The following is a 15138-nucleotide window of genomic DNA, read 5'->3' as shown; positions in this document are numbered from 1 at the left end:
TCTTGGGGAGGGCTCCTCTCTCCCCACCCCCACCCCCACAACCCCCTAGAGCCCAGAGAGAGACCACCCCCCACTTTGAGTGGCCTGGAGATGGACATTCCTGGCACAGTCAGGTGTGGGCTGTGGGATCCACCCATTCGGCCATGGCCTGGGCAGCACTCACAGAGCCAGGCGTGGGCACAGTGGAGCCAGAGGCCCCGGGCCTTGCTGCAGGGCCGCAGGCTGCAGTGCAAGGGTTGTGCTATGGGTTCCGGATGAAGGCTGGGTTCAGGCCTATGCGCCGTGGAGGTGGAGACTGAGGCAGGACTGACCCTTCATTCTCCTCCTCCTGAACTGCCTTCCTGCAGTGGGTGGGAAAAGAAAGCCAAGGATGGCACCAACAGCTCTCATCCTCTCCTTCAGAAGTACATCCCACCTCTGTCCCCACTCTCCGTGGCTTTAGAATTTCATCTTTGTTTAGTCAGATTTCTCTGCTTGGAGGAGATAGGGGCTCTTTTTGTGATGCCGAGGGACATGTAACAACGCAGGCAGGGCCGAGGGCAGGCAGTCCACTTAAAGTCTGTGCTGGTGCCCAGTTTCCCCACCATCCTTGTTGGTTGGCTTCATCCTGCCTTGCTGCCAGCCAGCAGGCTTCCATGTGTGTACCTTTGGCTGCCGGGAGCCCTGTGAAAATGCAGAACATTTTTTTTCTTTTTTTTTTTCCTTTTTCTTTTTTCAACCACACCTGCAGCATGTGGAAGTTCCCAAGCTAGGGGTTGAATGAGAGCTGCAGCAGCGCTGGATCCTTAACCCACTAATAAGGTCAGGGATTGAACCTGCATCCTCATGGACACTATGTCAGGTTCTTAACCCACTGAGCCACAGCAGGAACTCCTAGACTTATCTTATTTAGCAAAGACACAGCACCAGAATCCTGACCACGGGTCTCCTTTTATGGAGACTGCTGTGATCACGCTGCCCCACAGCTGAGACAGAAGAGGGAGCAAATAGATCCCTTATCTCACCAGGACTTGCCTTTCTCATTCTGGAGCTGTTTTTTGATGAGGTTTAACCTGGCATAATTTCCAAAGGTATGCTTTTAAGCCCCTGGTTGGGAAAAGCCCTGAACTTAGACGCAGACACTCAGTGCCCGGGTTCTGAATACCAGGAAACAGTGGGCCATAGAGTAGGCTCTGTGCCTGTGTATAAATTTGCTATAAATATGTTTATTTTCCTTCACCTTGCTGATGTATTCCATCTTTCTTTTTCTCTTTTATTTCCATTGTATTGTTGCTAAAAATAAATGAAGCAATAGTATTATTTGGCCCATTATGTTCATCACACTTCTGCTTGTCTAGCCATGAGATCAGAAGGAAGCATATTTTTGTCTTCAGTTCAGAGCTTTCTGGTCATCTTAGGTTTGGGAAAATCAAAGGATTTCCCTAAAGGAAACTCTGATAAAGGTACAGCAGCATTGCTTCATGTAATGGGGAGGTGCCAGAAGGATAGGAGTGCCTGCAGCATGGGCAGCGAAGGCCTCTACTGCAGGCTGGATGTGGTGCCTGCCAGACAGACAGAGCTGGCGGGCCTGAGGGGAGCGGGGGAGGAAAGAACGGAAGGAGGTCTCCACCCCTTCCCCTGGCAAGTTACTGGCTGTTTTTCAGCATGAGACATAAGTTTGGGCATACAGCTGAAATGCTGCGTGCATGAGCACTAGACCAAAGGGCAGGACCTAGAACAGCCTTTGGGAATCACAGCATGGCACCAAGAAGGGATGTGGTGGCATCAGGGCAGCTTCCAGGTTCCCCTGCAGCCAGTCTTTGAAATCTAGGTCAGGAATACACGAGATCAGAGTTTTAGCAGGCTTGGAAAAAGGTGGTTTCTAGCTCTGTGTACCACATGTCTCTATGAACTTAAGTATGGTAGGAGAAATCTATCTTGCATTTTAATGCAAGGACTAGGGAGTGGTCAAGGATACATATCTAAATTCTGTGAAACTGCCCATGGGGCCCCATTGCTCCTGCACCATCATAGGGATTGCATTTATTCTGTTCTCTGCCAACAGGTTGGAAGCCTGGATGTTATAGCTGTGATTAATTTTCCTTTCTAATATTCTCATCCCTGAAATTCAAATAAAGGACTAATTTCTGAGAGTTAAACTTTAGGTGGTTTTTCTTAGCCCTAACTAAGACTTTTTTCCCTTGAATGAGACCATTGTTTGCAAGGCTTTCGAGATTTCCTATATGATCATTCTTCATGCTTAGTGACAGAGTTCATGTATTTTTAAAAATAACGCTGGGAGTTCCTGTCGTGGCTCAGTGGTTAACGAATCCGACTAGGAACCACGAGGTTGCGGTTTCGATCCCTGGCCTCACTCAGTAGGGTAAGGATCTGGCGTTGCTGTGAGCTGTGGTCTAGGTCGCAGACACAGCTCAGATCCCACGTTGCTGTGGCTCTGGAGTAGGCCAGCAGCTATAGCTCTGATTAGACCCCTAGCCTGTGAACCTCCATATGCCGCAGGTGCGGCCAAAGAAAAGGCAAAAACACACACAGAAAAAAATAAATTAAAAAAAATAATGTTTAGAAAATGTACGTTTAGAATGATACATTTTCTTGAGTACCTGCCAGGGTTAACTCTGGTGCTCAGTATTCCCAGTAAGTATTTCTAGTGTACTGGGCATCAAGTTTTAAATTGCTCACTTGTCCACATTTCCAGATTATTATTTTGAAATCTCAGTGTTAAAATTTTTCGTTTTTTTATTCCCAAGAATTTTCTTTCTTTTGGTGCTATTATATATGGAATTGTTTTAATTTCCTTTTCAAATTGTTCATTGTTAGTATGTAGGAACATGGCTGATTTTATATATTGATTTTGTATCTTTCAACTTTGAATTTATTAGTTCTAATAGATTGTTTCGTGGAATCTTTATTGTTTTCTACATATAAAATCATGTTGTGTGTGAACAGAGATAATTTTACTTCTTTTTTCCTAATTTGGTTGCCTTTTATTCATTTTTCTTGCCTGATTGCTCTGGCTAGAGCTTCCAGTAATGTGTTGAGTGAAAGTGGGGAAAGTAAGCATCCTTGTCTCGTTCTTGATCTTAGAGGGCAAGCTTCCAGTCTTTCTCCATTGAGTATGTTGTTAGCTATGGGATTTTCACACATGGTCTTTATTATGTTGCGATAGTTTCCTTCTATTCCTAGTTTGTTGGGTGTTTTTAATTATGAAAACATGTTGAATTTTGTCAAATGCTTTTTTCAGCATCCACTGGGAAAATCACATGGGTTTTTTTCCCCTTCATTTTATTAGTGTTGGGTATTACATTGATTTTCTTATTTTCTTACGTTGAACCATCCTCACCTTCCAGGAATAAATCCCACTTGGTCATAATGTTAAAACTTTTAATGTGCTGTTGAATTATGTTTGCTGGTATTTTGTTGAGGATTTTTGCATCAGCATTCCATCAGGGATATTGGTCTGTAGTTTTCTTGTTGTGTCTTTGGCTTTGGTGTTAGGATAATGTTGGCTTCACAGAATGGGGTTGGAGGTATTCCTTCTGTTTCTTTCTTTTTTTTTTTTTTTTTTGGAAGAGTTTGAGAAGGATTTATATTAATTCTTCTTTAAATGCCTGGTAGAATTCACCAGTGAAGCCATCTGGTCCTGGGGTTTTCTTTGTTGGGAGATTTTTGATTACTGATTCAATCTCCTTACTAGCAATAAATCTGTTCAGATTTTACATTTATTCATTATTCAGTCTTGGTAGGTTTCGAAGAGTATGTGTGTTTTAACTAGATTATCTAATTTGTTGGCATACAATTATTCACAGTACCCTATAATATTTCTCCATTTATTTATTTATTTATTTATTTATTTTTGTCTTTTTAGGGCCTCACGCACCGCACATGGAGGTTCCCAGGCTAGGGGTCGAATCAGAACTGTAGCCGCCACAACCACAGCAATGCAGGATCCAAGCCAAGTCTGCGACCTACACCACAGCTCAGGGCAACGCCGGATCCTTAACCCACTGAGCCAGGGCCAGGGCTCAAACCTGCCCTCTGTAACACCCCTAGCCTCTGCAGACCGATCCTTAAACCACTGCACCATGGCGGAACTCCCATGTTTTCATCTGATCTGTCCCAATATACTTTCTAATTTCCCTTGTGATTTCTTCTTTGAGCCATTGATTGTTTAAAAGTATGTTGTTTAATATCCACATATTTGTGAATTTTCCAGTTTTCCTTCTGCTGTTGATTTCTAGTTTGTGATCAGAAAAGAAACTTTGAGAAAAAAATCATATTTTGTATGGTTCGTCTTTTTTTTTCCCCCTGTCTTTTTAGGGCCGCACCAATGGCACATGGAAGTTCCCAGACTAGGGGACAAATCTGAGCTGTTAGCTGCTGGCCTACACCACAGCCACAGCAATGCCGGATCCTTAACCCATTGAGCAAGGCCAGGGATCGAATTGAATCCTCATGGATGCTAGTCAGATTCATTTCTGCTAAGCCACGATGGGAACTCCTTTGTCTTTTACATTGTTGACACTTCTTTTGTGGCCTAACATATGGCTGTCCCGGAGAATGTCCCATGTACACTTGAGAAAAATGTATATTCTGCTCTTGGGCAGAGTGTTCTACAGAACTCCGTCTGTCAGTTACAGTTGGTCTACAGTGTTGTTCAAGTTCTCATTCCTTATTAATCTATTTGGTTGTTCTATCCCTTATTGAAAGTGGGGTACTGAAGTCTCCTGCTAAGATTGTAGCTCTGTTTGTCAGTGTTTGTTTAGGATATATTTAGGATTGCTATTATTTGTTTTATATGTTTATAATTGTTATATCTTCCTGGTGAATTGACCCTTTTATCATTACATAATATCTTTGTCTCTTGTAATAGCTTTTTGGCTTTAAGTCTGTTTCATCCTCTTTTTTGTTTGCATGGAATATCTTTAACTGTCTTTCATTTTAAATCTATGAGTGTCCTTAGATCTAAAGTGAGTCTCTTATAGATAGAAAATAGTTGGATCCTGTTTTTTCCATCCATTCTGCCAATCTATGACTTTTAATCCTTTTACATTTTTTTTTTAGCTCCACCCACAACATGCAGGAGTTCCCAGGCTAGGGATCAAGATCATACTGAGCCACAATAGTGACAACATCAAATCCTTAACCACCAGGAAACTCCCAAATCCACTTACATTTAAAGTAATTACTAGGAGCTCAAGTTGTGGTGCAGCAGAAACGAATCCAATTAGTATCAGAGAGGATACAGTTTCGGTCCCCGGCCTTGCTCAGCGGGTTGGTGATCCAGTGTTGCCACAAGCTGTGGTGTGGGACCTGGCTTGGATCTGGCGTTGTTGTCGCTATGGCATAGGCCAGCAGCTACAGCTCTGACTGGACCCCTAGCCTTGGGGGGAAAAAGAAAGTGATTAGTGATAGGGAAGGGCTTACTATTGCCATTTTGTTATTTGTTTTCTGTACTCTTAAATTTTGTTTTCATTTTTGTTTTTGTCCCTCATTTCCTCCCTTACTGCCTTCCTTGATTTGTTTATTTTCTTTTTAGGGACATACCTGTGCATATGGAAGTTCCCAGGCTACGGGTCGAATCAGAGCTGCAGCTGCCAGCCTGTGTCACAGCCACAGCAACATCAGAACCAAGTAGCCTCTGTGACCTACACTGCAGCTCATGGCAACACCGGATCCTTAACCCACTAAGTCAGGCCAGGGGTCGAACCCACATCCTCATGGATACTAGTCAGGTTCTTAACCCACTCAGCCACAATTGGAACTCCTGTTTTAAATTGATTTTTTTTTTGTAGTGATACATCTTGATTCCCTTTTTACTACCTTTTGTGTATATTCTTTAGATTTTTTTCTTTTATAGTTACCAGCAGGATTACGTACAACATCCTCAAGTTTTTACAATCTATTTTAGACTGATACCAACTTCAGTATTGATTTTGCTTTTTTGTTTTTAAGCCCTTTGTATGCACCAGGCATTACATCAAGCATTCCACATTTACCTCATTTTAATCCTTTGGTAACCCAAGATACAGGTATGACCATAAGTGTTCTACAAATGAAGAAACCAAAACACAAGGAGAATAAATAATTAACCCAAAGTCACATAGCTAGGAAGTAGCAAAGTCAGAATTCAGTTTGGTCTGCCACACCCTCCCCCATGTTCCACTCAGCACCATGAACAGTCTGAACTCATGTTTCCTCTGCATTCATCAGTCAGGTTGGGTAGGAACATGGTTTTGTTAAAACTTGTAGCTGACTAGTCCCATTCTTTTTAAAACACCTAATTTATGGCTTTTCTTTTTATTTGACATTTAACATGGGTAAATATGCTAACATGGAAATGCAGGAATGGTAGGTAGCAGAGTTGTGACTTGAAAGTATGTACGTAAAAATGTTTTCTGAAGTTTAACATAGCCTACTTGTAGAAATTTTCCTTAAAATTGTTAAAATTTTTCCAATCATGTAGGAAAACTTAGAGCTATTCATTACAGTAATAAGTATACATTTAAAAAACATTGTAGGGGGAGTTCACATTGTGGCTCAGTGGGTTTAGAACCCAACTAGTATCCATGAGTATGCAGGTTTGATCCCTGGTCTAACTCAGTGGGTTCATGATCTAGTATTGCCGTGAGCTACAGTGTAGGTCACAGATCTTGCCTGGATCCTGTGTTGCCATGGCTGTGGCATAGGCCAGAAGCTGCAGCTCCAATTCGACCCCTAGCCTGGGAACCTCTATATGCCTCAGGTGAGGCCCTAAAAAGCAAAACAAACAAACAAACAAAAACACTGTAGTTTTGATTGTAGGGGGCTATTTAATGATGAATACCTTTTTTTCTTCTTCAATAGTCTACTGCCAGAAACATTAATCGGAAGTATGTGCTCCACTCACCTGTTGATATTTTATCGCCAAATTCTTGGAGATGTGCTCCTGAAAGACAGGATGAGCATGGACAGTGCTGGTGAGAAGTCTGCAGTTTCCTTATGCACAGCAGTGCATCTTGCTTTGAGTAAATGTAACCTGTGCCAGCCTTTATTTTCTGCTTCTGAAGGTGATTTTTGGAATAAAATATTTAGAATAGCATCAGCGTCTAACAGTTGCCTCAGGTGCAAAGCATTGTGCTCAGTATGCATCCTGTGTGAGCTGAGTACATGTTCTGTCCTTTACGATACACATATTTTCACATTTCAAATCCTGGAGCTTAGAAACCCTAAAACTCAGATATAATCATATTTTAATTATGATGTCTTTAATAATTGTTAAAGACATTATTAATAATTATTCAAGATATTTACTAATGTAATGTCTTTAATAATTTTTTTTATCACATGTTTGGTCTGTATATCATCTTTTGGGGAAGAGACCAAAACTGCCCAAAATAACTGGCTCTTTATGCAAGAAGTTTTGAAATCAGTAAAATGAGTAAATCTTGGTAAGAGGTACCCAAGTATCTAGTTTTATTTTCGCAGCCTTTTTGTAAGCTTGAAACTTTTTCCGAGTAAAATGTTAAGTAATTTTTTAAAAAGTCAATGAGTTGTCACACATGTTTGGACTTGCACAGAGATAAGCATGTGTGGTAAGAACTGCCTCCAAAAAAAAAGTTTAATTTTATTGGACATTCTTTATTGAGTGCCTGCTATTTGCCAGGCATTGCGGCCAGTGATGAATGAGACAAGCCCGTCATCCCTACCCTGGTGGAGCAACAGACCAAATGCAAAATGATGTGAATAATTCTTTTCAACCTTAAGTGTTCTGAAAGGAAATACACTTCAGAAGGCCAGGCTTCTCTGGACAAGAAATATTTCAGACCAGACCTGAGAGAGGAGTTAGACACATGGGGAGATGGATGGGGTGGATCCTTCTGGATAGATGACCCAGCATGTCTGAAGACCCACAGCAAGAAAACCAGAGTATGTTGGACTGAAATTGAAAGCAGGTGTGTGGCTGGAATAGAGTAAGAGGGAGAGCCCATGACAGCCTAGCACTCGTGGACAGGGGGGCTCATGGTTAAACCTGAGCACTGGCCCTGGAGCTTACCATCTAGGTAGGTAGATAGAAATGGAACTTGGAGACAGATGAGCACCAGCATTTCTCAAGGAATAACTATAACTCTAAAGGAAGGGCAATGTGAGCCTTTTAATCATCACTTGCCTTTCAGTTTATTTCAATGACTCTAGGAATGACCATAGGAAAACTTCATGAATGACTATAGGAAAACTTCACTGAATGACATGACTTCTTAAAGAGGATAAGGCTTATTAGTTTTCCTATATGTAAGCAGGCTACTCAGAATTTTTGACTTGATTTGAATGTGAGCATCAAAATAAACCTGGAAAGATCTACAGGAAGGATTTTTCTCTCCTGAGGACACAAGATTATTGAAGTTCTTTGCCTTGCCGTTTCTGAAGTGTCCTTCCTCTTTGCACAGCCCTTCACGTGCCATTGTTGATTGTGAAATATCAGTATCCTCCTGCACGGTATTTAGGCACATGGCCAGACTCCCCAATTCCTGATTCCTTTGGATTTCATTGGCTACCACCCAGCAGCTCCAGGCGGAGGCCCCTCCCTGCACAGCGGTGGACGGGAGCCAGGCCTGAGCCACCCACCTCCGCCTCCTTCCCCCTGCTTCCTGTTCCCACTCGGCTTGCCAAGAGCTTGGATGCCTCCTAACTGGAAGGTTTTTCTTCCACACTGCAGTCAAGGGAGGAAAGAGAAGTTGGAAAAAACCTAGAAAGAAGAACAAAATTTCCTTGTCTTATTCTGTTCAGAGCCACCTTACTCCCACCCTAAAAGCCCTGTCTACTTGGTAGCAGGCTCAGTGTAGAACTTCCCAGGGTATGGCTGTGGGCAGATGGAGGTTCGAGGGGGCAGCTTCCAGCCCTCCTCGAGGGGAAAGTGTATAGAATGGGTGATCAACAAATCATGTGGCACAACAGCTTAACCTGAATGGCTGCCGTTATGTCTGCTACAGTAAAGTACATGGGATGAAGTTTGTGTAAAGTCCTTTTTGTTCTTTTGTATTTCAGATTTAATTAGTAATCCAGTACTGGCCACTTTCCCCAAGCTGTTAGAGCAGCCGGACATTATGGATGCACTCAGGGTGAGTAGCACGCATCCTGATGGAAAGCTGACGGGTTCTGAAAGTGGTTAGACACACCGCATTAGTGAGTTCCAACACCTGCTCAAGGATGTTGTCGTTTCTCCCCCTATCTGGTTGGCATCCCCCGATCCCTGTGTGTTATCTCGCTAACCTGGTCTCATCCTTCCTTTCTTAGTAGGAATGTTACTTCCCCAGGCCTGCCTTCCCTGACGCAGTAAACAGATGGAGTGCCTGCTGTGTACGCCATTGCAGTCTCTTCCCTATTATCTGTGTCTTGACTTAAGATGGCTAGTGATTGTGTCCTAAGAGCAAAACTCCAAAATGGTTTGGTAGATAAACTGACTGAGTTGTCAGGGGCAAAGGCATGCCTATCATTTTTTTTTAATGTTACTTTATTATTTTGGGGGGCCACACCCATAGCATGCAGATGTTCCCAATCCAGGGATCAAAGCCATGCCACAGCAGTGACCTCAGCCACAGCAGTGACAATGCTGGATACTTAACCTACTGAACCACCAGAGAACTCCCCCATTTTTATTTTAATTTGACATATGTTACCTGCTCTATGAAATAGCAGCTGGATGTTGGGTTGAACCATATGAAATCTCTAATTTTTAGCCATTTTTTGGCCTTCAAAAATGAGAGTTTCATAAAGTTCAACTTAAGTATCAGAGTCAACAAAAATTAGGAGACCTGTATATCTTCATGGCAGATTCTCAGGTAACATAAGTGTGTTACAGGGGATGTGTAATCCAGCACCTGAGGACTTAAAGAGGGCAGCAGGTGGGGATCATGATAGTGTCCTCGGTGAGATGGAATAAAAGGCTGGGCACCGAGTTAGGCCGCTGCACTGAGATGGGAGTGAAGCCATCACAGGTGGGAGGATCAGCATGAGCAAACATTTCGAGGCAGGTGTCCTTGAGAAGAGCAGGTGACCCTGTTTGCCATGTCAGATGTCGTCTTTAGACAGTCAAGGTCAGTCTCAGTCCCGTTTTGTGGGTGAGGAGTATGGCAGGTGGTGGACAATCCCTGAAGGCTTTTGCTTTAGGAGAAACTTGCCAGCACAGAGAGGTGGGAAAGCACAGGTACCAGAGGGAGGGAGTGAGTGATGATGGGAGGTGACTCCTGTTGATAAGGAGGGACAGGGAGGGCCTGCGGGCCTGGCAGCAATGGAAGGAGGAAGCAGATACCTGCAGAGATTTTTATTTAATTTGGATTTCATTTGCTAGTTTGGCTGGAGTAGGGGTGTCAACAGTGACAGCAAGGTTTTAGCAAAAAGATGTAAGAAAATGTTCATGATGTATAGTTACCTACAACTTCAGACACGTTCATTTGGCACTATAGTTCGATAACGCAGAATTTCTCGTTCTTCCCCTTTGATGTCATAGTGTTTGTACATTGTATAAAATATATATACATTGATTCATTCAACAACTATTTCACAAGGGCCCACTGTGGCTAGGACACCATGGTGGGCCCTGGAAGGTCTCTGATTCATACTTTTATGGGATTCATTGATCTCTGGGTTTTTTATTTCTTCAAAGAAGCTTTTGTGAAAACCTTGTGACAAGATTGGAAATATTTATTTGCAAAGCTGTACTGTTTTCTTTCTCCCTGAACATTGTCACCATCTCAGCAGGCAGAACTGTAAAGAAGTATGGTATTGGCAGTTTTCTATTTTCATGACTGCCTTACCATAAAAACTTTATGGGCTTTTTTATTGTTCAGGTGCTGTGTTGGTGCAGTTTATGTGGATGTGTTAGTGTTTCACTGATTCTGTTCTTAAACTAGTTTTGACTTGTAAGAATTATGGGCTCCTGAGGACTCTTTCACTAATGCACCCCCTAGCTGGTCTGGTTCTGGGTTGTGAGCAATTGATGTCTAATGAGAGAGTCACGTTGTATACGTGCAGGTTCGGTACCTGGTCTGTAAGTTTAATTACAGGGTGAAGTTGCAGAGGTGGGGTAAAGACTTATGAATTCTCAGATTAATGTAATATTTCCTTTTGCTTTTTAGAGTTCCTGGGCTGAGAAGGAGAGTTCACTGAAGAGATCAGAGAAGGTAGTGTGGTTGCTCACCCTGAGTGTACCCGTGCACAGAGTTTGCTGCACGTTCTAATCATGCCTCTTTTTTAGCCCAAGTAGTGATGGTCGTAATCCCTCTTTTTTTTTTTTTTGTCTCTTTTTGTCTTTTCTAGAGCCACACCCATAGCATATGGAAGTTCCCAGGCTAGGGGTCTAATCGAAGCTGTAGCTGCTGGCCTATACCAGAGCCACAGCAGTGCAGGATCCAAGCCGAGTCTGTGACCTACACCACAGCTCATGGCAATGCCAGATCCTTAACCCACTGAGCAAGGTCAGGGATCGAACCTGAAACCTTATGTTTCCTAGTCGGACTTGTTATCCACTGAGCCATGACAGAAACTCCCGTAATCCCTCTTGACAGTTAAACTGTGCGATTACAGTTGCAAAGACACCTTCCAAGAAGGTGGATGTTAGGTTGAACCATATGAAATCTCTAATTTTTAGCCATTTTTTTGGCCTTCAAAAATGAGAGTTTCATAAAGTTCAACTTAAATATCAGAGCCAACAAAAATTAGGAGACCTGTATATCTTCAAGGCAGATACTCAGGTAAGTGTCATAGGGGACATTGTGGGCAACAGAGAGAAACATTTGATCGAGACAGGCGTGTCACATCACTGAGCTTTATTGAATGGGGGGAAGTTTCTAAGACAAAATGTCCCTAGTTGGCTATCAGACTTCTCTCATTTCAGACAAGTCCTCTAGCTCTCAAAGTCCATATCAGGTAAAGAAAAGGAGGAAGAAAATTGGTGCAAGCTATTGCATACATTAGAAAATGCACGGTTTCCATTGCTTCCATTGCTGTAGGGCAAGGTCATTACCAAACAGAGCCCCCAATTGTCAGTGGTCAGCAAGCAGTGGCTTGACTGCTCTAATCCGAGATTAACAAACTTTCTGTAAAGGGCCAGAGAGTAAATATTTGCAGCTTTTCAGGCCACTGGGGTCTCTGTCTCCAACACTCAACTCTGCCGTCATAACACAAGGCAGCTACAGACAATACAGCTACAGACAGTACAGGCCTGAGCAGGGTTATTTTCTGTAAAACTGTTGGCACAGCTGCATTGGGCTCATGGTCCATGGTTTTCTTTGGACTTCCAAACTTTTTTTCTTTTTTGAGCTTTTTGTTTGTTTGGTTTTTGACCACACCACTAGCATTCAGAAGTTCCCAGGCTAGGGATTGAACCCAAACCACAGACAACAGTGACAACGCCAGATCCTTAACCACTAGGCTACCAGGGAACTCCTAATCTGAATTTTTCATTATCCTTAAGGAATGTGAGAGAACAAACAAAGACACTAAAAATTGAAGGGGAAAAAGTGAACATATTGTGTCCTTATTTGAGCTTCCCTTTGACCCAGAGTGGCAGATGTAATGCTCTTCTAGCTCAGCAGTGGGCAGCAGGTGCTGGGCCTTCAGCCTGTGGAAGCTGACTCTCCACACACGGCCTTCCTGGAGGGGCCTTCTCTCTGCTGCCATTCCCCACCCCAGCTGTCAGAGCCAGGCCACCCACCAGTGTCAATGGGGCTCCTTTTCTGGGAAGGACCTGACAAACAGTCTTACTCCTGGGGGCTCCTTTCTCTGGATTTCACGCAGTGCACTGGTCGCCCTTCTCCTGAAACACCTTGTGCTAATTCCATTTACCTGGAACCACACCCTCGTTCCCACGATTAGACTTCAGCTCGCCCATCTCCCTGATGGAATTGTGCAAGTCGGCCTGGTCTCAGGGAGCCCCTCACAGAAACTCAGAGAGAACCGCTCATGTCTCCTGCAGTGACTCCTGCCTGTGTCCCCAGCTGGTTCAGAGCCCATTACCTGCCAGGCACTGAGGGCACCTCCATCTCACCCCCTAGCCAGCTGCTGTTAGCAGAGTTGATAGAATGTAACACTTGGAAAATGATGACATGGCTCCATTCACAGTTGGTGGTGCTGGTGTTTTCCCAGAGCGACAAGGAGCTCCTGAAGGCTGCATTCCTCCTGGTTTACCACGACTGTGCGCTCCCGCTTCTTCACTCCACGCTTCTGCCCCAGCTCCGGTGGGCAGAGGAGGAGAGTGAGGCTGCCCGCTGGAAGGTCATCACCGACTTCCTTAAGCAGAACCAAGAAAACAACGGCGCCCTCCAAGCTCTGCTGTCACCAGAGGGAGTCCATGAACCTTTTGACATTTCGGAGCAGACCTATGACTTCTTGGGTGAAATAAGAAAGAACACAGCCTGACAGTGGTGGCCCTTGACCCTCAGCGCTTGCCCTGAGTCTGACAGACCCTCCACAAAGACCCGAATAAATGACAGAACCGCAAGTAACTGTCACATTATAACTTAGGCTTTATGCGTCTTTGTACATGCCACATTCTATAAGAAATATTTATCTGATAATTCGAATTCGTGTTAATACAATAAAATAAAATTTTAGAAGGAATACTGTCACGTCTAAATTTAAAGAGAATTTTTTCAAAACCCAACTAATTTAAGTTGACTGTATCTGCAGATTTATATAAAAGCAAGATTTTATCAAAAGCTAAATTTATGATTATTCAAGAAAGTGAAAATTTAATCCACAAAATAGAAGATGTTTTTAAATGATATATATGATAAGTATCTAGGATCCAAAATATATTAAATACCTGAGTTTTGCTAGAAAAATTTATGTTGTGAAATGAAAGGGGGAGATCAAAGAAATCTTTGAGAAAGTTATGTTATTAATCACTTAGTCTATTATATGAATGCGGTTTACTTTAATTAGATATTAGAACTTAGTTTTACCTTTTTGAGTCCATATAATTAGTGCTATTAAAAAACAAACAAACAGGAGTTCCCGTTGTGGTGCAGTGGTTAACGAATCCAACTAGGAACCATGAGGTTGCGGGTTCGGTCCCTGCCCTTGCTCAGTGGGTTAACGATCCGGCGTTGCCGTGAGCTGTGGTGTAGGTTGCAGATGCAGCTCGGATCCCGCGTTGCTGTGGCTCTGGCATAGGCCTGTGGCTACAGCTCCGATTCGACCCCTAGCCTGGGAACCTCCATATGCCGCGGAAGCAGCCCAAAGAAATAGCAAAAAGACAAAAACAAACAAACAAACAAACAAAAAATGTCTGGGCTTTGGGAAATAAGTTAACCCACCCCTGTACCTGACTGCCCACAAATTGTCCCAAGCCTTCACCATTTTGTTTTGTTTTGTTTTGTTTTGTTCTTTTTCTTTTTCGCTGCCCTGTGGTATATGGAGTTCCCAGGCTAGGGATCAGATCTAAGCCGCAGTTGCCACAGTTGTGGGAATGCCAGATCCTTCACCCACTGTGCCAGGCCAGGATCGAACCTGTGTCCCAGAGCTCCAGAGATGCTGCTGATCCTGTTGTACCACAGTGGGAACTCCCCAAGCCTTTGGTATTAATGGTAACAGTACGGCTGGCATTTATCAGGTGCCTGCTGTGTGTGTTGTCATTTAAGTGGATCATCCTCACGACTATGGGAAATCGCACCGGCTTGCTCCTGTATAACTGCTGAAGAGATGGACCAGGCAGATGAAGTCATTTGCCTTGGAGAGCTGGTAAGTGGCATAGCTAAAATACTGAGTAAAGATACCCTGTATAATCTTCTACAGCCTAAGACGATCCCTCATCAGTGCGAAGATTTAAGAATTGCAGTGAAAATAAAACGTGAAGAAAAATAGGATCAAATTGGAGTTAACCCTAAATTATCAGAGTGCCAACTGAGAAACTTTTTTTGACAGTGTGCTGCCTTTGAAAAGGTGTTTACTTTTAGAGATCCATTACTTGTGAGACGCCTGGGCTACATCTGACTTAGTTATTAGCTTATGCTAAATCCTGAACCGAAACTTCGCCTGGGCCTTCATCTCAGAAATTAACGCGATCTGAAAGGGCTCCCAGCTGCAAATGTCACCAGAGAACTTGGCCTTGGAAAAAAGATTTCACTGTGTTCTCCAAGATCTGGTTTCCAGAGATTCTCTCCC

At 43.3% G+C, this 15138-nt stretch overlaps 1 protein-coding gene across 4 annotated transcripts in view; it reads left to right on the top strand.

Annotated features, from left to right (window-relative positions):
- Positions 1–13492, top strand: part of NPHP1 (nephrocystin 1) — a 57753-nt gene extending 44261 nt beyond the window's left edge. For all 4 annotated transcript variants that reach the window (XM_047781238.1, XM_047781240.1, XM_047781237.1 and 1 more), the window contains 4 exons: positions 6844–6956; positions 9022–9095; positions 11112–11156; positions 13120–13492. In XM_047781238.1, coding sequence (XP_047637194.1) covers positions 6844–6956; positions 9022–9095; positions 11112–11156; positions 13120–13392 — 505 coding nt within the window. In that variant the 3' untranslated portion in view covers positions 13393–13492. The remainder of the gene's footprint in view (positions 1–6843; positions 6957–9021; positions 9096–11111; positions 11157–13119) is intronic.
- The last annotated feature ends 1646 nt before the right edge of the window (positions 13493–15138 follow it).

This window comes from Phacochoerus africanus, chromosome 5 (assembly GCF_016906955.1).
Source record: "Phacochoerus africanus isolate WHEZ1 chromosome 5, ROS_Pafr_v1, whole genome shotgun sequence".
NCBI lineage: Eukaryota > Metazoa > Chordata > Mammalia > Artiodactyla > Suidae > Phacochoerus > Phacochoerus africanus.
Note: the sequence above shows the minus strand (reverse complement) of the source record. Positions and strands in the feature narration are given on the sequence as shown.